Below are 22,181 nucleotides of genomic sequence, written 5' to 3'. Positions count from 1 at the left end.
TTAGCAGACATGATAATTGGTACCTATAATTCTAGCCCTCGGGAGATAGAAGCAGGACGATCAGAAGTTCAAGGAATCCTTGGCCTCATAGTAAAGACCAACCTGGTATACAGGATACCCTTTTACAGTAATGCCACATATGCACAAATAAACACAACCGTAAGAAAAAATATTAGAATTATCCCTTTTGAACATATCAGTGAAAGTGGAATAAGAGAGGGCTGGAGGGATGGCTCAGTGTTTAAGAATATTTGCTGCTCTTACAGAGGACTCAAGTTCAATTCCCAGCACCCACATTAGGTGGTGGTTCACAACCGCCTACAATCCCAGCTCCAGGAAATCCAATATTCCCTTCTGGACTCTATAGGCGCTTGCACTCACATGTGCACATAATTAGAAATATGTTGTTGGTCTTTTTTTTTTTTTTAAGGATATGAGGGCTAGAGAAATGGCTCATCAATTAAGAGCATTATCTGCTCTTACAGAGGACCTAAATTCAATTCCCAATACCCACATGGCAGCTCACAATTGTTTGTAACTCCACTTGTAGGGAGCTGACATCTTCTGACCTCCATGGGGACCAAGCACACATATGACATACAGACATATGTTTAGGCAAAACACTCATAGACTTAAAATATAAATTAGTACAATTTTTACAAGAGTGATGTGAGAATAAATAATAAACAGGAATAAATTTGCTTCTTAGTTCCTGAGAGTTGTAAATGTAAATTAGTTTCAATATGAAACATTCTTACAGAAACTTCAGCACCTCCATATGTATTAACCTTCTCACATGTTGCAGGTCCCCTTCCACAGTCCCTTGTGTGCATGTACGCACACACACACACACACACACTTTTTTATTGTTGTTTTGTTTTTTTAGGCAGGGTCTTATTATATAGCCTGGCTACATCATGGCTGGCCTGAAACTCACTATGTAGACCATGTTGGCTTTGAATTTATGATCATCTTGCCTCTGCCTCCCAAGTGCTGGGATTACCAGCATGCACCACCATATCCAACAAAGCCTAAATTCAGAGCATATTTTGTTGGCTATATATACAATCCCAAACAGTGACACACACCTGTAATCCCAGCACTCAGGAAGGCAGAGATGGGAAGAATCTCTGTGAATTTGAGGCCACCCTGGTCTACAGAGTGAGTCCAGAACCACCAAGGCTACACAGAGAAACCCTGTCTCAAATAAATAAATAAATAAATAAATAAATAAATAAATAAATAACAAAATTTAAAACAGAAAAATAAGGGCCAGTGAGCTGAGTCAGTAGGTAAAGACATTCACCAACAAACCTAATGACCTGAGTTTTTGGCCAAAACCCACAGAATAGAAGGAGAAAAACAACTACAATTTGTCCTCTGACCTCTGCATGCACACCATGGCAGATTCATGGCCACACTCATATACACACAATTCAAAATGTATAAATAAACTGGGCACAGTGGTGCATGCTTTTAATACTAGTACTTGGGAGGCATCAAGAGGCAGAGGAGTTCAAGGCCAGCCTGCTCTACAAAGTGAGTCCAGGACAGAGGCAGAGAAACCCTATCTTGAAAAACAAACAAAAAAGTGTGTGTGTGTGTATATATATATATATATATATACATATTTAGCAATATATATATTGCTAAAGAAGATGAGTCCATTAAAAAAGAGAGTGAGAGAGAGAGATGGCTCAGTGGTTAAGAGCATGTATTACTCTTGCAGAAGACTGGAGTTGGGTTCCCCGTGCTCATGTTGGGCTGCTCTGTAACTGTAGCTAGGGAGTCTGATAACCTCCTCCGCTTCCGTGGCCATCTGCACACATATGTCCGAAAACACACACATACACATAAATAAAAATAATCTCTTTAAAAAGAGATGAAGAAGGCTTGGTTTGGCTGGTAGATCTGTAAGTTCAAGGCCAGCCTGATCTACAAAGTAGGTCCCAAGAGAAACCCTGTTTCAAAAACTTCAACAGTGAGAGAGAGAGAAAGAATAAACAAACAGACAAAGTTTTAAGTCCTGGAATTACAGGTATATGCCACCACACTGAGTTTTTCTTTCTATTAAAAAAATTAAATCTTCTGGGCATAGTGGCATATGTCCCAGCTCTCTGGAGGAAAAGGCAAGTGGATCTCTATGAGTTCCAGGTCAGCCTGGTGTATATAGCAAAAATGAGCACTTGCTGAATTGATACCTTTAAAAAAACAAAGTCACTCCTGGAGATTCATAAATGTTTCACCAACACTATTTATTGAATAGTATTTCTTTTCCCTATTTCATTTTTTTATTTGTACAACAAAAACTTACTAAAGCATTGGGAATGTAGCAGCAAATAAAACAAGAGCCCTGCCCTTGTGGGGCTTACAGTCTAGTGGGATAGACAGATCGTGAACCTAATACAGAAATGGATTATAGAGCACGTCAGACTGTGATACATTGAACAGCATGGCATCTTCTTTGGAGTGCCATAGGACTGGATCAGGGTGTCACACTAGCATCTATCTCAAATAAAGTGTAAGATCAGAGAGAAATGCTGCACTTGATCAGAATCAGGTAGCTCCATGGCATAGTATTTTTCTGCTTGAGCTTGGAGGTGTTAGGTTATGTTGGACGGTATATGGAGACTGGACCACAATGACTGAGTCGAGGTATTGGAACTGCATAAAGCAAAGCTTCATAATGGCAGTCTAGGGAATCCAGTGTACTTGTAGTGGGTGTGTTTGTTGTGGACCCTGAGAGGTGGCTCTAGGATCTGGGGCCAGCAGACTTTACAGTTTCAGAATCAGGACTTAGATATCCCGACTGACAGACTCTACCTAGTAGTGTATCAAAGCAGATGCTGAGACCCATAACCATATGGACTCATATGAAGGAAGGAGGAATTAGTATATCCTAGAGGGGACAGGGAGCCCCACAAGGTCCAAATATATCTGAGCACAGGGGTCTTCTATGAGACTGTTTATCCAACCAAGGATCATGCATGGATATAACCTACAACCCCTGCTCAGACATACCCCATGGTACCTCAGTATCCAAGTGGGTTCCCTAGTAAGGGGGACAGGAATTGTTTCTGACATGAACTCATGAGCTTCCCCTCCCCCCTGAGGGAGGAGCAGCCTTGCTAGGCCACAGATAAGGACATTGCAACCATCCTGAAGATATTTGATAAGCTAGGGCCAGATGGAAGGAAAGGAGGATACCCCTCTCAGTGGACTCAGAAGGGGGCAGGGAGGAGATGAGGGAGGGAGGGGAGGATTGGGAGGGAAAGAGGGAGAGTGTTACAGCTGGGATACAAGTGAATGTATAAAATTATTTAAAAAATATTTAAAAAAAAAAGAAAGATATCCCAAATTCATTATTTTATTTTAGACAGGGCTTCTGTGTAGCACTGGCTATTCTAGAACTGGCTATATAGACTAGGCTGCCTCTGCCTCCTGGTGCTGGGATTAAAGGCATGCACAAGCACTTCAAGCTGTGTTCTTGTTTCTGAATCCTACAGTAACTGAATTTTAACTAAAGACAACTTCTGTTTCATGAATTTCCATGTTTCTTCTCCCTCTCTTCAACTCCATTTTAGATACAATACCAGGGAGGCAGTGCATGGCTTCCTGTTTCTTCCTGCTTAAACAATTTGATGATGTCTTGATTTACCTCAACTCTTTCAAGGTCAGTATGAATTGTCAATACTTTAAACGTTCAACATTCTACGTGCAGTATTAGATGGAAATGATGGTTTAGGCAGAAGAACTAAGAGCTTGAAGCTAAACTGGGCAAGGTGGCACATGCCTTTAATCCCAGCACTCAGTAGGCAGAGGCAAGCTGATCTCTATGAGTTCAAAACCAGCCTCTACATAGTGAGTCCCAGGACAGCCAGAGCTACATAGTAAGACCTGGTCTCAAAACAACAATAAGAAAGGAGTTCAAGGCCAATCACAGTTACTTATCCCTCTCAAAAGTTATCATTTTAGAGATAGCCCCTTTTCTCTGGTAGTATTGATAGCATCAAAGAATTAATCTACATTTTTTTTTTGAGACAGGGTTTTTCTGTGTTGTTCTGGCTGTCATGGAACTCATTCTGTATACCAGGCTAGCCTTGAACTCACAGAGATCCACCTGCCTCTGCCTCCCACTTTCAGGAATTAAAGGCATGTGCCATCACATCTAGCTTAATTCCTTAAGATTATTTCTATGGGAGCAGGAATTAAAAAAAAAAAAAAAAAAGCCTGGTGACCTGAGACTTGAATTCAAGAACTCAAGTAAAGGTAGTAGAAGGAAAGAGCTAGAGCTGAACCACAAAATTGGCCTTTGACCTCCACATGTACCATGGCACATACATTACATACTACCCCACTACCACCACACACCCACATATGCATGCACACACAAGAACACACACACTAATATTTTTGTTTAGTTTGAGAGACAGGTGACTGTGTCATCCTGGCTTGTCTGGACTTCACCATATAGACCAGATTGGCCTCATAATCAGAAATCTGCCTGCCTCTGCCTCTTGAGTGCTGGGATTAAAGGTGTGTGGCACCATACTCAGCCATAATACACTTTTAAAAAGATTGTTTAGTTAGTGTAGCTGATATCTTTGTATTTTACATTATTAAAATTCAGTGTGGCTGTTCTGACACATTTTTCAGAGTTACTTCTATAATGATGACATCTTTAACTTTAATTATGCCCAAGCCAAAGCTGCAACAGGCAATACCAGTGAGGGTGAAGAGGTGAGTACCTGCTTTTTTATTTCTTTAGAGTGATAACTCTTATTAAGGTGCCTGCTTCTAAAGGCATTTGAATGATTGTATCTAAAAGCCTCCTTAGATTCTTCTCACTAAAATAAAATGGGCAAGGGTAAAGGACTGTTAAAGGCTGATTTAGCTAGGGACTAGTACCCCATTCCTGTAAACCCAGTGAGAGCTTAGTAGTAGACCAGTCAGCCTCAAAACAAAACACCAAAGCAGTCCAGAGCGGTGGCTTAGTGAGTTCAGGAGCTAGCTACACAAGCCTGCTGACCCAAGTGCATCCCTAGAACCAGCATGAAAACCTGGCTGGGGTAGAACTCTTGCACATGGGAGGCAGAAACACAAGGACTCCCTGGAAGCTTGCAGGACAGCTAGCCTGGGCTATGCAGCATTGCAGCAGCAAAATGAAAGGCCTGCTTCAGCAAGGGAGAAGGCAAGAGCCAGCTTCTGAAAGTTGTCTTCTGTCTCCAAATGTGCATCGTCTTACACATGCACCATGTACTCTCACGCGTGTGTCAATGCTTGCGCACATGTGCGTGCACACACGCTCAGAGTAAATAAGTCATTTTAATTTGTTTCATTGCGGCTTACGTTAAAAAGTACAGTATAAGCCTGGAGAGATGGCTCAGCCATTATGAGCACTTACTGCTCTTGCAGAAGACTAGAGTTGAGTTCCCAGCACCTTTGTGGTGGCTTATAACTGCCTGTAATCTGAATTGCAGGGTTCTGACACCCTCTTCTGTTCTCTGTGGGCTTTTGCATGTTCATGGTGTGCATACACTCAACCAAGCTCACATGCATGCCCATAAATAAAAAGCAGATTTTTAAAAAATATATAGTGTTATTAAACATATAGATTTTATAATCATTAATGTTTTCCTTTAACTCTTCAGTTTTACTATTAAAATATAAGGCTACAGTATCAGCAGCCTGGTCTAGTTGATAATGTCCATCTTCATTGTATATCCAGCCTCATGTTTATTCCCTTTCTTTTCTTTCATAGGTTTTCCTCTTGATCCAAAGTGAGAAGTTGAAAAATGATTACATTTACCTCAGTTGGTTAGCTCGCTGCTGTAAGTTCTCTTTTGCAGCATTACAAGAATCCTCTTTTTCTTCTCCATCGTGTAATCTGTTTGGAAATCACATTAAGCATTTTCTACAGTTGTTTGTGTTCCGTAGGATGAGTAGACACTGAGATTAAGGGCTGTTATGCTCCTGGTAAGAGCTGCCATGTGCCTGTGACGGGTGACTTCACCCGGGATTAGTTCTGCCGTTCTACACTAACACTCCACTGCTATTGCAAACAGATTCCGGGTTCTTCCAGTGTCACTAAAGCATCCGGTAGAGATGGTGCTGTCACACTGATTTTGCCTGTTCAAGCCTGAAAAGTAGCAACATGCCAAAATGTAATTTTTGATAACCTGTAATAAGTCTCTCTCTCTCGTGTCCTCTTCCTCTTTTCCCAGATTTTTGCCTATATTGTACATAGTGCCAGGTTTCATCAAGACAACTTCAAGTATATCATATTCTTTGACATGTCCACTCCACATGCTTTCCCATAGTTTCCTCCATTTCCATCTGCCCTCTGCTTTCCTATCACATGGAAAAATGTTCTTGTGAATCTTTACAAAGTCTAGGATCCACAAATAAGAGAAGACATTTATTGGTCTAAGTTTTCATATGTTAATATAATGCTTTCAAGTTGTACATTTTCTAAGTTGTACACATTGTTCTTTATATTTTGTGTGTGTGTATGTGTGTACGTGTGTGCGCATGTCATAGTTACTATGAATAATGCCAAATGAACATGGTGTGCAAGTGTCTGTGGTGTAAGGACCTGAAATCATAGCATAGTTCTATTCTAGATCGTCTTGCTTTGTTATTTTGTGGTGCTAGGGCTCAAACCTGGAGCCTTGTGCATGGCAGGTGAGTATTGGACCACTGTAACAATACCCTGCTATTTAGAGATTTTGAGGAATCTTCATACTTGACTTCTGCATCTAATGGGCTAATTTATGTCCCCGTCAGCTGTGTGTAAAGGCCCCCTTCTCTCTACACTCTCCAGTACTTATTTTGTTTGATAGCCATTCTGACCAGGAAGAGATGGACTTATATGTGGGTTTGATTTCCATTTCCCTGAAAGCTAAGGATGCTGGATATTTTTCATATGCTTATTTGTCATTATACCTTATATTCTGAGAACTGTCTGTTAACTTTATTACCCATTTATTGGTTGCGCTATTTAGATTTTGGTGTTTGGGGTTTTGGAGCTTTTTACATCTTACGGACGTTAACCCTCCATAAGGTGTAGCTAAGCTATTATTTTTGGAGCTTTTTACATCTTACAGATGTTAGCCCTCCATAGGGTGTAGCTAAGCTATTATTTTTGGAGCTTTTTACATCTTACAGACGTTAGCCCTCCATAGGGTGTAGCTAAGCTATTATTTTTGGAGCTTTTTGCATCTTACAGACGTTAGCCCTCCATAGGGTGTAGCTAAGCTATTATTTTTGGAGCTTTTTACATCTTACAGACGTTAGCCCTCCATAAGGTGTAGCTAAGCTATTATTTTGGAGCTTTTTACATCTTACGGACGTTAGCCCTCCATAGGGTGTAGCTAAGCTATTATTTTTGGAGCTTTTTGCATCTTACGGACGTTAGCCCTCCATAGGGTGTAGCTAAGCTATTTTTGGAGCTTTTGGCATCTTACGGACGTTAGCCCTCCATAGGGTGTAGCTAAGCTATTATTTTTGGAGCTTTTTGCATCTTACGGACGTTAGCCCTCCATAGGGTGTAGCTAAGCTATTTTTGGAGCTTTTTGCATCTTACGGACGTTAGCCCTCCATAGGGTGTAGCTAAGCTATTATTTTTGGAGCTTTTTGCATCTTACGGACAGTTAGCCCTCCATAGGGTGTAGCTAAGCTATTATTTTTGGAGCTTTTGCATCTTACGGACGTTAGCCCTCCATAGGGTGTGGCTAAGCTATTTTTGGAGCTTTTGCATCTTACGGACGTTAGCCCTCCATAGGGTGTGGCTAAGCTATTTTTGGAGCTTTTGCATCTTACGGACGTTAGCCCTCCATAGGGTGTGGCTAAGCTATTTTTGGAGCTTTTGCATCTTACGGACGTTAGCCCTCCATAGGGTGTGGCTAAGCTATTTTTGGAGCTTTTGGCATCTTACGGACGTTAGCCCTCCATAGGGTGTAGCTAAGCTATTATTTTGGAGCTTTTGCATCTTACGGACGTTAGCCCTCCATAGGGTGTAGCTAAGCTATTTTTGGAGCTTTTGGCATCTTACGGACGTTAGCCCTCCATAGGGTGTAGCTAAGCTATTTTTGGAGCTTTTGGCATCTTACGGACGTTAGCCCTCCATAGGGTGTGGCTAAGCTATTTTTGGAGCTTTTGCATCTTACGGACGTTAGCCCTCCATAGGGTGTAGCTAAGCTATTTTTGGAGCTTTTGGCATCTTACGGACGTTAGCCCTCCATAGGGTGTAGCTAAGCTATTTTTGGAGCTTTTGGCATCTTACGGACGTTAGCCCTCCATAGGGTGTGGCTATTATTTTTGGCTTTCTGGAGGCTTTCTCGACTCAGATGTGTCCTAGGCCGCAGAGAGACCTTGTAATTCATGAAATCCCATTTGTTAGGCCTCGGCCTCAGTTGCTAAGCTATTGGAGTGCTTTTGAGAAGACCTTGCCTATGCCTACATCTTGGAGTGTTTTCCCTGTGTTTTCTTCTAACAGTTTTAGAGTTTCAGGTCTTAGGTTAAGGTCTTTGATCCATATTTTTAAGTAGAGTAAGAGATAGGGATCTAATTTCATTCTCCCTTATGTGGATATCCACTTCCGCCAGCATCATTTGTTGAAAAGGCTCTATTTTCCCCAATTTTATATTTTGACACCTTTGTCAAACTCAAATGGCCATAACAGTATACAGATTTAATTATGGGTCCATTATTCTATTCCATTGAGTTATATGTGTGCTTTTGTGCAGGTACCCTTTTGTATTTACATGTGAATTTTAGCATTTTTTTTCTGTTTCTGTGAGGACTGTCATTGGAATTTTTGTGGCAATTGCCTTGAATCTATATATTGTTTTTGGTAATAAAGCTATTTTTGTTTGGCTGACTCAGGACCATAGGGGCTCTTTGATTTTTCTAGTGTTTTTTTTTTTTTCTTTACTGCTTAAAATTTCATTGTATTGGTCTCTTGTAGGTTTCTTGGTTAGGTTTATTCCCAATTGTTGTTGTGTTGTCTTTAAAGCTATTATAAATGGGGTTGTTTCCCTGATTTATTTCTTGGAAAGTTTGTTATTGATATATAGAAAAGCTGCTGTTTTTTGTTTTCAAGTTGATTTTTGTATGGTGATACTTTGTAGAAAGTGTTAATCAGCCTAAAAAGTTTTCTGATAAAATTTTTAGGGTTTCTGATATATAAGATCATACCATCTGCAAGTGGCGGTAATGTGACTACTCATTTCTTATTACTATTCTCTTATTTGTTTCTATTGTTTTATTGCTCTAGCTAAGACCTCAAGGACTATATTAAATAAGAGTGGAGAAAGTTTTAATAAATTAAAAGGTTTTAAAGAGTGGAGAAAATGGACATCTAATAACCTTGCTGGTTTTAATGGAAAGTCTTTGAGTTTTCCCCATTTGGCATAATTTTTTAAGATGTATTTACTTATTTATGCAGTACTCTGCCTGCATGTATGCCTGCAGGCCAGAAGAGAGCATATCTCATTACAGATGGTTGTGAACTACCATGTGGTTGCTGGGAACTGAACTCAGGACCTTTTTGGAAGAACAGGCAGTACTTTTAACCTCTGAGCCATCTCTCCAGCTCTTAGCATAGTGTTTGCTGTTTGCTTATATACCATTCTACTGTGATTTGTTCTTTCGTATGTCCTCGCGGGCATGTATGTTTTTTGTTGTTTTGTTGTTGTTGTTGTTGTTGTTGTTTTCAGTATATTTGATGCCTTCCACCTTCTTCTATAGTTTTACTTTAGTGAACATAAATTCCTTCAGTTTGTATTTATCATGGCAAATTTTTCTTTTTTCAGTTATAAGCATAGCTTTGCTAAATACAGTACTCTGGGTTGGCAATTATTGCCTTTGATATTTTGAAATATGTCATTCCATGAATTTTTTTACTATTAGAATTTCTGTTGCAGAATTTCCTCCTGTTTGATGGAATTGTCTTTACATGTGACTTCATGCTTCTCCCTTGAAGCTTCTGGTGTTTCTTTGGGCTATGTTTAGTGTTTTAACTATGACTTAGAGGTTCTTTTCTGGTCCTGTCTTCTTTTAAAAGCTTCCTAGATGGACATCTCTTTCCCTAGATTTTTCACACTTTCTTACTGTGATCATATTGAATATATGTCTCTTTCTTTGTCTTCAATGTCTCTCTGTTTTATGCCCATGAATGATGTATTAAGTCTTTTAATTATGTCCCGTATATCTCATTTTTTCATCTTCCATTAATACTTTATTTTTATTGATACATGAATGTTCACTGCATTAATCATGGTTCTCTTAACAGAACAGAACTGAGAGGATGTACGCACACTTACACACATAGAACACACACCTATGTCATATGTCTGATTTGCTATACTGCCTTAAAAGCTAAGGCCCATGTAGTCCAACAGTGATTCCTCTCATCGTGGAAAAGCTGAAATCTGGTAATGGCTCCATGCCTGAGCTGAATATCTCAGCATTCTCCCAAGCTGGCACTGGAAGCCTAGAGGGTTCCTAGGGAGCTGCTGATCTTTGGAATCCCAAATACATTGGTTCTAATACAGGCAAGGATCAGCAGTAGGACAGATAAACTTGTCAGTGAGAGGGAGGACGAGCAGGTAAAAAGCAAAAGCTTCCTTTTTCAAGTGCTTTTATATAGGTTGCTACCTGAAGGTGTGGCCAACATTTAATGTGAGGCTTCTGGCTTCAAATAATCCATTTAAGAAAACCCCTCACAGTCATGCTCAGAATCTTGTGTTTTAGTTGATTCTATACAGTCAAGATGATAACCAAGATTAGCTACATTCATCTACTTTCTCCCTGAGTCCTATGAAAGACAGTATCAGGACTTGGGCTTTCCACTGAATTTTTGTATAACTTACTGAAATTTTAACTTACAAAGTTTTAAGTTGTTTCACCATGTTTATTCTTATGAATTCCTTTTTATATATTCAAATTCATTTAATTTTTTTCAACAATTTAGGTCTTTTTTTTTTTTTTAGTCTTTTTTCTTTTTATGTGTATTTGTGTATACAGTCTGTGAATGCAGTGCCTGAAGACGCCAGAAGAGGGCATTAGATCTCTTGGAACTGGGAATACAGACAGCTGATTTCTTTATTCAGCTATTTGTTTTCTTTGATTTCACTCAGATGATTATTCATATCCTCTTTAATTTCAATAAATGTTCTCATATTTATTCTTTTGAATTCTTTATCTAGGATCTCACCTAATTTGCTTTCGCTCTCACTGGACTCCATTACTGTGAAATTATTTTTAGAGTAGTTGTATTTCAGAGTGTTTATGTTCCTGCATTGAGACTTTTGATTTTTGTTGTTTTGTTCTTTTGAGGCACAGTCTCACTATGTGGCTCTGGCTGTCTTGGAACTCACTGTATAGACCAGGTGGTCACTATAGGATAGACTCTGTCCTGTAATTTACAGAGTCCACAAGCCTCCACCTCCCAAGTGCTGGGATGAAAGGCATATACCACCGTACCCAGCTCTGCATTGGGATTTGCACACCTGGGATTTTGTTTTCTGTTGGATTTTGTTTTTTATTTACTTGTATTGTTTCCATGGAAGTATTTTCCATGTTCAAGAGGTTGTAGGTTGTTGTGGAGTTGAGATGTTGTTTCTTTTCTTCTGGTCCTAGAGTGTAGCTCAGTGACTAAGCCCTCAGACCACATGCTCTGAGCACTAGGCCATTATCTAGCTCTGTGCTAAGAGTCGAATATTAACTGAAGAAACAACTCTAACCTGTGCATATGCCTGCCACAAAAATACAGCAAGTGTGTTAAAAGCAACTGCCTCTTCCACTCCAATAGTTTCAGTGGAGTAAATGAACAAGAATAGTACATTGTGTGCCAAGATACCAGTTATTAATGGTAGGGACAGTAGGGAAATAAACTGCATAAGACTAATAATTGGTCTGAGCAACAGAAAAAGATGTAAGAGGAAAAAGTAAATACAAAGGGTGGACAATAAAAACAAAGAGAGGTGATAAGCATCTCCAGCTGAAGGGAGAATGGAATCCTGTCGGATAACCTAAAACAATACTAGCATTCAGAAAGCTGAGACCGTCAGACCCATAATTATAGCTACACTTATGTTCTTTGAGAATGCTAATTTTAAAAAATTAAACAGATATGAAAACAAATAAAACCAAAAGCCCAGCATTACTTAAAGGGAAATCAAAAAGTCTGATGTTCAAGGCCATGCTTGGCTCCATGGTGAGTTTTGACTACATGATAAGTTTGTGGTCAGTCTGAGATACAGCAGAGAAAGAAAGAAAGAAAGAAAGAAAGAAAGAAAGAAAGAAAGAAAGAAAGAAAGAAGGAAAAGAAAGGAAGAAAAAGGAAGGAACAGAGGGAGGGAAGGAGGAAGAAAGAAAAAGAAAGAAGGAAGGAAAAAAGAAAGGAAGGAAGGAAAGAAAGCTGGTTGAGAGACAGAAGAAGGTAGGTCATCGTGAGTTCAAAGCTCTTCTAATCTATATATTGAGTTCTAGGCTATCCAGGGCTACAGAGTGAAATCTTTTTGTGTTTTTTGTTGTTTTAGTTTTTGTTTGAATAGCTAATCTGGACTAGAGAGGTGGTTTGGTAGTCAGGTGTGTTCACTGCTCTTCCAGAGGATGAGATTGATCCCAGCATCCATGTCAGGTGGTTCCCACGGGCTTATAACTCCAGTTCCAGGAATAAAAAATAATCTTTTCAGTGTATTCTTCTCTTCTATATTACATCCCAACCAACCAGCCCCCCCCACAAGTTCTCCTCTCCACCATCCCCTTCCCCCACCCCGCCTCATTCCACTCCACTATGTCCCTTCAGAAAGGGGCAGGCCTCCCAGGGATAGCAACCAAACATGGCATATTAAAGTTGCAATGAGACTAGGCACCTTCCCTCATATTAAGTCTGGATGAGGCAACCCAGTAGGAAGAGCCCCAAAGCAGGCAAAAGAGTCAGGAACAGCCTTATGACAACTAAATCAGACCCATGCAAGCCCCTGGTTTTTGGTTCAGTCTCTGTGAGCCTTTGTGAGCCCAGGTTAGTTAATTCTGTGGGTTATAAATAATAAAAAATAAGCCAACAATGTTAGCCTACACTGTTAATACCAACATTTGGAAGGCAGAGGCAGGCTGATCTCTGTGGATCAAGGCCAGCCTGGTCTAAGAGCAAGTTCTAAGACAGCCAAGAGTACAGAGAAACCCTGTCTCAAAAAAAAAAAAAAAAAAAAGAAAGAAAATAAATAAGCAAACAAACAAAATAATAAAAACAGGGTACAGCAGAGGTGGCCCACTGAGTTGAAAATAGATTTTAAATAGGGGAAGCAGAGAAGTAAAGGAAAGAGAACTAAGGTGGGGATTCAGAATCTATTTATGGTGCTTCATCCGAGTACAACTGTCAGACCTGAGTTTATATAATCCCTTGCATAGACATTGTTACCATCCAGTCAGATTTAAAATATGCACCAGGGCCACTGAGATGCCTCAGTAGACAATCACTTGTCTCAAGGAAACCACATAAAGGTGGAAGAGAACTGGTCATCATACATGCACCCTGGCACATGCTTCTCATTCCCAACACACAACACACACATACACAAACCTTTTAAAGTTATTCTTTGACGGGGAGCAGCCTTGCCAGGCCACAAAGGAGGATAATGCAGCCAGTCCTAATGAGACCTGATAAGCTAGGGTCAGATAGAAGGGGAGGAGGACCTCCCCTATCAGTGTATTTGGAGAGAGGCAGGAAAGAGATGAGGGAGGGAGAGTGGGATTGGGAGGGAATGCGGGAGAGGGCTACAGCTGGGATACAAAGTGAATAAACTGTAATTAATATAAAAAATAAAAATTTAATTAAAAACTTTTCAATATGTTTTTATAGTCACAGAACATTTTAGCATTTAGCACTTAGCATTTTACCTATTCTTCTTCTTGGTGGTGCTAGTAGTATTTTCAGGCAGTCTCATTCTATATCCCAGGCTGGCCTTAAACTCATGATCCCATTAATTTGTCTCCCAAAAGCTGGAATTGCAAGCATGGACCATGACACTTGGCTAACAGATTCTGTGAGGTGAAACTGTGAGCAAGATTGAATGAGTAATGGCCATGTTCTTTAGCAAAGTGGGAACTTTGAGAAATCAACTCAGTCTAAAAATAATTATAGAAATTTTAAATATTTCAGGTTTGGTCTCATTCTGGTAAGGAGCTAGTTAGATGGCAGCATTGCAGGCTCTCCGCGGTATTTCAGCCCCTTTTTGAATCTGAGGGGCAGAAATTCAGGTCCCTAGAACAGCAAGTGTGCAGCCTGAGCCTGGGAGCTGAGGTGACTGACGGCTCCCAGCTCCGTGGTAAGAGAGCCTGTTGACCTTTCAGAGGGCAGAATTCAGCCCCCGAGCTCATGACCTCCTGCTACTCTGGCTGCAGAGGCTCCAGTGTCCTCTTGCCTCCAAGACCACACACATAAATATAAATTAAGTTTAAAAATACCTAAGCTAGGAATGGTAGAGTAGTCCTGTATTCCCATCACTTGAGAGACTGGAGGCTGGAGTTGAAGAACAGCTTAGGCATTATCTTCAGGCACTGTCGTAAATTATAACACAATTGGGTTCTTTTGTTTGTTTGTTTTGTTTTTTGTAGACATCATGAATAAGAAACCAAGGCTAGCTTGGGAACTTTATCTCAAGATGGAAACCTCCAGCGAGTCCTTCAGCCTCTTACAGCTCATTGCCAATGACTGTTACAAGGTGAGTTTGGGTGGCAGGAAAGGGAAAAGTGAGGATCAGCATCACATGGCATAAGCTGAATATTCTAGAGACTGACTAGCTATTGGTAAGATTGCACCATGACATCAGAAATGTCATCCTTTTATGAATTATGTGAACTCAGGGATGGTTTAACATTTCAGAGTCTCATCTGCATATAAACAGTGATTTAGAAAGCTTCAGACTTCCAAGGCCATGAAGTCTCAGCTACTGTTTGCATAGAAACATTCAGCTGATGGACAGAAATTTGGTTCTGAAATTTGAGAAGCATGTCACCTGAAGACAGGTTAGGCCTCACCATCAGCCTACTGATTAGCTAGGCTTGGTGGCACATGCTTCTCGTCTCAGCACTTGGGAAGTGGAGGCAGCCTGGGCTATATACAAATTTCAAGAACCTGTTTCAAAGAAAAAGAAAAATGAAATGCTCAAAACAGTGAGGTTAGGGGCTAGCAAGATGACTTATCGTGTAAAGGCAAGCCTGCCACCAAGACACCTGATGTGAGGTCTGAAGGAGAGAACCATCTCCTGACAGTTGTCCTCTGATCTTGCTATGGGCACTGTGGCATGTGGGCAGTCACATGCACACCTCTTCCTGCTTTCTCAGTCTCGGTCTGTCCCTCCCTCCCTTAGTTGTAAAGCTGGGACTATGGGTGAGTGGTAGAGTGTTTGTCTACCATGCTCAATGTCACCATAAATAAATAAATTATTTAAAACTTGCTGGGCAGTGGTGGCACACACTACCACTTGGTACTTAGGAGGCATAGGCAGGTGGATCTCTGAGTTTGCGGCCAGCCTGGGGTATAGAACTAGTTCCAGGATAGCCAAGGCTACACAGAAAAACCGTGTTTCAGGAAAAAAAGAAAAACAAAAACAATAATTGAGCTGGGTGATGATGGTGGTGCACACCCTTAATCTCAGCACCAGGGAGGCAGAGGGAGGCAAATCTTTGTGAGTTTGAAGCCAGCCTGGTCTACACAGTGAGTTCCAAGACAGTTCTACATAGAGAAATCCTGTCTCAGGGGAAAAAAATTAATTAATTTAATTAATTATTTAAAATTTGGTGATCTCAATACACAGATAGGAAACATTTTCGTTTTCCTTATTTGGGGAGCATCATCAGTCTTAACATCCAAATCAAATTTTGATGAGGGAATCCCTCCAAATTTATAAGGAATATCAAGAACATTGTGCTGAGTTTAAAAAAAAAATCAGTTTTGTGTTTTATAACATAAAAAAGTCTTGAAATTACAACATTATCAGTGACAACATTACCAAGAACAATTAGTGGCTTCCAGGTGCTAGGGCTGTCGGTTGAGAACAAGGGACCTCTGCTGATGGAGTTGCGGATGGTGATAGGGGAGGACTGGAACTCTGCTCAGGACTGTCGTCTCAGCAGTGCCTACAGAGACGTCCTGATTTTGGTATTTTTTACTATAGTTATAGAAGCTGCAACCATTGATTGTGACAGGTACAGGTGACATTGTGCTATGGATCTGTAATCATTTAAAAATAAAACTGGAGGTCCTGTTGGCTGGAGAGGTGGCTCTGCACTGAGGCATACTTGCTGCTCTTCCAGGGACCCAGGTCTGCTTTTCAGAAACCATATGTGGTTCACAGCCATCTGTAACGTCAGTCTCAGGATTTGATGCTTCTGGCATTCACGGGCACCAGACATCCACAGTGTCCACAGACATGCATATGGCAAACACCCCTACTGTAAAAGAAACTTTTTTATTTGCCTGAAGTGCTTGTCATCTTGGACACTTACTGCCTCTGTCTACTAACCTCAGCCTAGTCCTGGAAGCTTCTATTCTTCATGCAGTCTAATCTAGGCCTAGAATGTTTTCAGCCTCTGAGGCTTATAAGCTCACTCTTTCTAGTTCTTTCTGAACTCTTGCGATTTTTGAGACAGTGTTTCTCTGTGTAGCCTTGGCTCTCCAGGTCTTGCACTGTAGACCAGGCTGGCCTCAGACACAAAGAGATTCACCTGCTTATGAATCTCTGATTGCTGGGATCACAGGTATGTGCCACCATGCCTGGAAGTTTGCAATTTTCCTGTGCAGTGTAAAGCTGAGAGTGCAGTGTAAACATGAAGGCACGCTGTCAGTGGCTGAGAAGTAGGCTGGCCGAGTGACGAAATCCGCAGGGTGAAGAGGAGCACCCAGCAGTTTGGAGCCTTAGGATCCATCCATGGTCAGCCAGGGCTATACAGAGAAACCCTATCTCGAAAAACTGAAGGGAAAAAAAAAAGAAGAAAAAAGAAAAAAAAGACATTTGCATGTAGATAGAAAAAAAGAAAGAAAAATACCTAATCAAGACAGCCATCAGTTTTCCACAATAGTGGAATGGAAATAGAAGAAACAATGTCTTGGAGGCAGCATCAATGTTCAACCGTGTGTAGACAAAAGGTTCTATCACTGACAGTAAGGACATGTGGCTTTCAATGAACCTGTGCGCCTAACCTCTGGTTCTCCTGCTTTAGCTAGGGATTGAAAAGTACCTAAGTTGCTACCTCAAAATCTGTGTGTGTGTGTGTGTGTGTGTGTGTGTGTGTGTGTGCGCGCGCGCGCGCGCGCATTTGCTTCATCCCCATTCTGTTATGCACTTCCTATGTTTCATTCTGTCCCACCTCTTGACTAAAGTCAATATTACCACCATGCTTTCTTTTGTGCAGATGGGCCAGTTCTACTATTCAGCCAAAGCTTTTGATGTCCTAGAGAGGCTGGACCCCAACCCTGAGTACTGGGAAGGCAAAAGGGGTGCCTGTGTGGGCATTTTCCAGATGATTTTAGCTGGGAGAGAGCCCAAGTAAGTAAAGAAGTGGACAGAGTCACCTCTGTTTGTGCACTCTGGTGAAATCTTAAAGATAGAGAAAATGGGGGGCTGGAGAGATGGCTCAGAGATTAAGAGCACTGTTTGCTCTTCCAGAGGTCCTGAGTTCAGTTCCCAGAAACCACATGGTGGCTCACAACCATCTATAATGAAAATTGGTGTCCTCTTCTGGTGTTGAGGGGTACATGCAGGCAGAACATTATATACATAATAAAATAAATAAATCTTTAAAAAAGAGAAATTGAGATGTTAACATTGTATAATCATTTTCTTTCAGAAATGTCTTATTTTATGGAGTCAAATGGCCCTAAGTCATACATACTGGGACTCTAAATATACTAGAGTCTCCAAACCCAGGGCATGGTATACCTCTGGCTCCAGGTGAACAGTCATTTCCATAAACAAATGCCATTCACAATTCCAGTTCCTCTCTCTTCTCTGCCTACTGGCTTTTCCTTCTCTCTAATTTAGGCTTCAAGAAAATAGGAATGGAGTAAACATGGTTGATAATTCTTTTTTTGCTTCTACCTTCTTATGTTCCAGGAAATGCTAAGGTATTTGATTATATAAAACTAAGAGACTTGTAGTTCTATATTAATAAAAACTAAAATGCTTAAAAATTAATTCCAAGCACTTGGAATCTTGAAGCAGAATTGTGAGCTAGCAAAGCCAACCTGGGCTAAAACTAATTCATTAATTCAGTGTTCTAAAAATAACTCCATGCACTATATTATTGCTTAATGCATATGGACAGAAAATATAACTTTGCAAGCAAATTATCAAAATTTACTTCCTGCCTTGTGTCCACTCACAATCCTAACTAAAAGCTCTTAGTCAGCTGCAGGAAGTTCCTCAGAGTGAAAAGGAATAGAAAACAAGACTACAAGGAACATACCCACACAGTTGCCAGAGTTCTGTTCTCTTCTGTCCTCCTCAGGCACCTGTGTACATGTAGGAACTTACTCCTACAGACACACAGAAAGGGACGCACGCATGCATACATGAAATGAGTTAAGTTAAAACATGTTTTAATTAGTTAAAGTGTAAATGCTGGGTATTCACCAAATTTCAGTCCTTACTGCTATTCTCATCTATTTTATTAGTATATTTGAACCCCTTTTGAGTAAATCTGTTAAAACCGCTCATTGCTAAGGTTTAGAAAACTAGCAGTTTTGTAATCTTATGCTCAGTGGAGCATCCATTAAAACAAATGCCTCACTGGGATGTACTACAATGTCATGAGGTTGACAGTTTTCCTTCTCACTTGAGACAGTTTGTTCTTTAACCTTTCCTCAGAGAGACCCTCCGAGAAGTGCTGCACTTACTGAGAAGCACAGGAAACACCCAAGTGGAGTATATCATCAGGATCATGAAGAAATGGGCCAAGGAGAACAGAGTGCCCATCTAAACAGCCGAGCCCAGGCCAGGGACCAGCTTTCTCTCACATCAAGTTGGTACTGTTTTCCGTACTTGAGTATGTGACCCAGGATCCTGTTTGATTGACATTTACTTCCTTGCCCTTAGAGCGTCAAGAAGAGTGCTGGTATGTGTGGACTGAGCCAACGGCGGCACAGACCTCCCTGGTAATCTATGGTGAAAGGACTTTGAACTTCCCTGGTGCCTTCCTTCCAGAATCACTCAAAATATTCATAATTTACTGGCTTTTAAGAATAGGTAATAGTCTTGTTTTTCTTTCTCTGTTAGCAGTTCAGGACATTTTCTCCTAGCTGCAATGACAAGTACCTATGTACTAAAGAATTGCATCATTTGATCGTCTTCTGTCAGCTTGTACATTAGCCCATCCGTGAAGAATACAGCTCTGAGTCCTGGGGAGAGGCTTCCGAGCTGTGTGATTGAGGATGGCCATGAGACCCTCTACCAAACTGCAGTTATTAGTAGACAGTACGCTTATGGGATCACTCAGTAAGTGAATTGCTGCTCATTGCACTTGTTAGAATGAGACAGGTTGAGTACTGTAGGTTTTTAAAAAGTAAAAGAAAAAACTTGGCATCTCTGAGGGTGTACAAATCTCAGAGTTGCTGCTCCCTTGTATTTTAAGAAACAAAGCCAGGACAAGCTTCTTCATATATCTGCTGAAAGCATCAGTTTTCAACACAGGGCTGGGAAGATTTCATGATACATATGCACATTTGTTTTGGTTTTAGTATTTTTTTCAAGATAGGGTTTCTCTGTGCATTCCTGGCTGTTTTGGAACTCATTCTGTAGACCAGGCTGGCCTCATTCTTGTGAAACTTACTCTGTTTTACGTACTCTCCTGGGAGCTGTTGGCATCTTCTAGCGAACTGCTATTCAGATCCTCATTCCTGAAAGACACTCATTTACGCTGGTGTACTTCCCAGTGAGGTGGTTTGAGTTGACTACTCAGTGGTCTCTATAACATTTTCCTGTCTTGAGGAAAGGATGTCTTCCCCCAACAACAGAATTTTAGATTCCTTTGTTAAAAGTTTTTAATCTACAAGAATGAGACAGAAACATGAAGGCTACTTAAAGAGAAGCACATGCAATTCTGTTAGGAGGTATAATGCTTCTGATTGTCTTGGCAAGGTTTCAGGCTTCTTGTGTTCTCTCACAGATAAGCCCAAGGGAGAAGAAGGCCCCAGGCTGTGGAATGTGTAATATGTACAATCTAGAGCATCAATGTACTTTTTAAAATCTGTAGTATATACTTACAAATGGAAAAAAAGCTTTTACAATTATTTTTATACTGCAAAAGAATTATATAGCACTGTACTATTTCTAAATTAAACTTTATTTTTTGGTTCTTTCCAAGTGTGTTCATGTTTACGCAGGTGTGTTCACACATGGGGAGGTCAGAGGTCAGGTTGAATGTCTTATCTCTTTCCACCTTATATTTTTAAAATATTTTTCACTATATGTACTTTTCACTGTATGTTTGTATTTGGATATGTGCACATGATTGCAGGTGCCCATGAAGGTCAGAAAATCCCTTGGAGCTCAACTTACAAGCAGTTGTGAGCTGCCTGACATGAGTACTGGGAACTAAACTATAGTCTTCTGCGAGAGAATTTGCTCTTAACTACTGAGCCGTATTCTAGCCCTCAGTAGAGGGCTTTTTGAAACTGGGTCTCTCACTGAAGCTGGACTTGCTCACTGGGCAAGACTGGCTGGCCAGCATGGCTCTAGGATCCTCCTGTCTCTGCCTCCCTGAGTGCTGTGATGACAGGTACGTGCCACCGTAATTGGCTTCTTACATAGGTGCTGAGGATCTGAACTCAGGTCCTTCTGCATGCAGACTGTGCTGACTGAGCCATCCGCCTAACCCTCTTATTTGGTTCTCGTCATGATGCTGTTCCACATAAGTACAGTGTTCGATAAACTGTCATCTCCCTTTCCTAGTCTAGAGTTTAGACTGCACGAGTTACTTCTTACGAAAAAGGAGATAATGCCAGAGAAGCCTTTTCACAGTGAACCCAGTGATTCTTAACTGAATCACTGGGTTTGGTGTTTTGCTTATTGCAGTCTATTCTGAACTTGTATGGCCAGACATTGTACACTGCTTCACACAGAACATGTGTTCAACTACTGTCTGATTAAATAACTGAACATATGAGCCAGGTGTGGTGGTATAATCCCAGTACTTGAGGAGGCAGAGGCAGGCAAATCTCTATGAACTTGAGGCCAGCGACAAAGGGGTCCAGGGAAGCCAAGACTACACAGAGAAACCCTGCCTGGAAAAACAAAATGAAACAAAATTAAAACAAAAAAATAACTGAACACATAACTACTAGAGCAAGGACCTCATGAGATCTGACCTCATGCGTTCTAGTTTCTAATTTTTGTATTGCATTTGTCACAATTTAAAAATGCCAAGATATGTGCAATCTGGGCCTAAAAGAAAGTCAGCCCAACAGAAGTACACATAACGTAGTCAAGTGGTTGATGTCATTGGCAGAAACAAAATAGTGAGAACAGCAAGAAGGCAATGGTGGCTCTAAAAATGGCTGGGCAGTGAAGAGCACACACTGCTTGTAGAGGACCCAAGTTCAGGCCCCGCACCCACCACAGGCACTTTCACTGCCTGAATTTCAGCTCCAGAAGACCCAACACACTCTCTGGCAACAAATCTCATGTGTACCTACCCAATGTAGACACAAAGGCATACGCGTGATTAAAAATAAATCTTTTTTTTTTTAAGGCATTGGGATGGCCTGAAAAGATGGCTCAGTGGTTAAGAGCACTTGATTGTTCTTCCAGAGGTGCTGAGTTCAATTCCCAGCAACCACATGGTGGATCTCAGCTATCTGTAATGGGATCAGATTTCTTCTTCTGGTGTGCATATACATAAAATACATGAATAAACTAATATTTTTTTAAAAAGGCAATGGGGCTGATTATGGTGGCTCATATAGATTCCCAGCACTTAGGAGGCAGAGACAGGAAGATTAGGATTTCAAGGCCATCCTTTGCTACAAAGTGAAAAAAGGGTATGTGTGTGTATATGTTGGGGGGGGGAGGTGCTGGGAGAGATAAGGAAAAGAAGAAAATAAAAGGCAGTAGGGGTGCCGGAGAGATGGCTCAGAGGTTAAGAGCACTGGCTGTTCCTCCAGAGGTCCTGAG

At 40.8% G+C, this 22,181-nt stretch overlaps 1 protein-coding gene across 1 annotated transcript in view; it reads left to right on the top strand.

The window, feature by feature from the left end:
• Ift56 (intraflagellar transport 56) overlaps nucleotides 1-20,367 on the top strand; it is an 85,284-nt gene extending 64,917 nt beyond the window's left edge. Inside the window, exons 14-19 of the mRNA XM_060380164.1 lie at nucleotides 3,585-3,673; nucleotides 4,657-4,740; nucleotides 5,762-5,831; nucleotides 14,626-14,732; nucleotides 17,425-17,558; nucleotides 18,879-20,367. Of these exons, the coding sequence (XP_060236147.1) occupies nucleotides 3,585-3,673; nucleotides 4,657-4,740; nucleotides 5,762-5,831; nucleotides 14,626-14,732; nucleotides 17,425-17,558; nucleotides 18,879-18,990 (596 nt within the window). The 3' untranslated portion in view covers nucleotides 18,991-20,367. The remainder of the gene's footprint in view (nucleotides 1-3,584; nucleotides 3,674-4,656; nucleotides 4,741-5,761; nucleotides 5,832-14,625; nucleotides 14,733-17,424; nucleotides 17,559-18,878) is intronic.
• The last annotated feature ends 1,814 nt before the right edge of the window (nucleotides 20,368-22,181 follow it).

Source organism: Meriones unguiculatus, chromosome 3, assembly GCF_030254825.1.
Source record: "Meriones unguiculatus strain TT.TT164.6M chromosome 3, Bangor_MerUng_6.1, whole genome shotgun sequence".
NCBI classification, from domain to species: Eukaryota; Metazoa; Chordata; class Mammalia; order Rodentia; family Muridae; genus Meriones; species Meriones unguiculatus.
The sequence above is the reverse complement of the archived record's forward strand: the minus strand, read 5'-3'. Positions and strand labels throughout refer to the sequence as shown.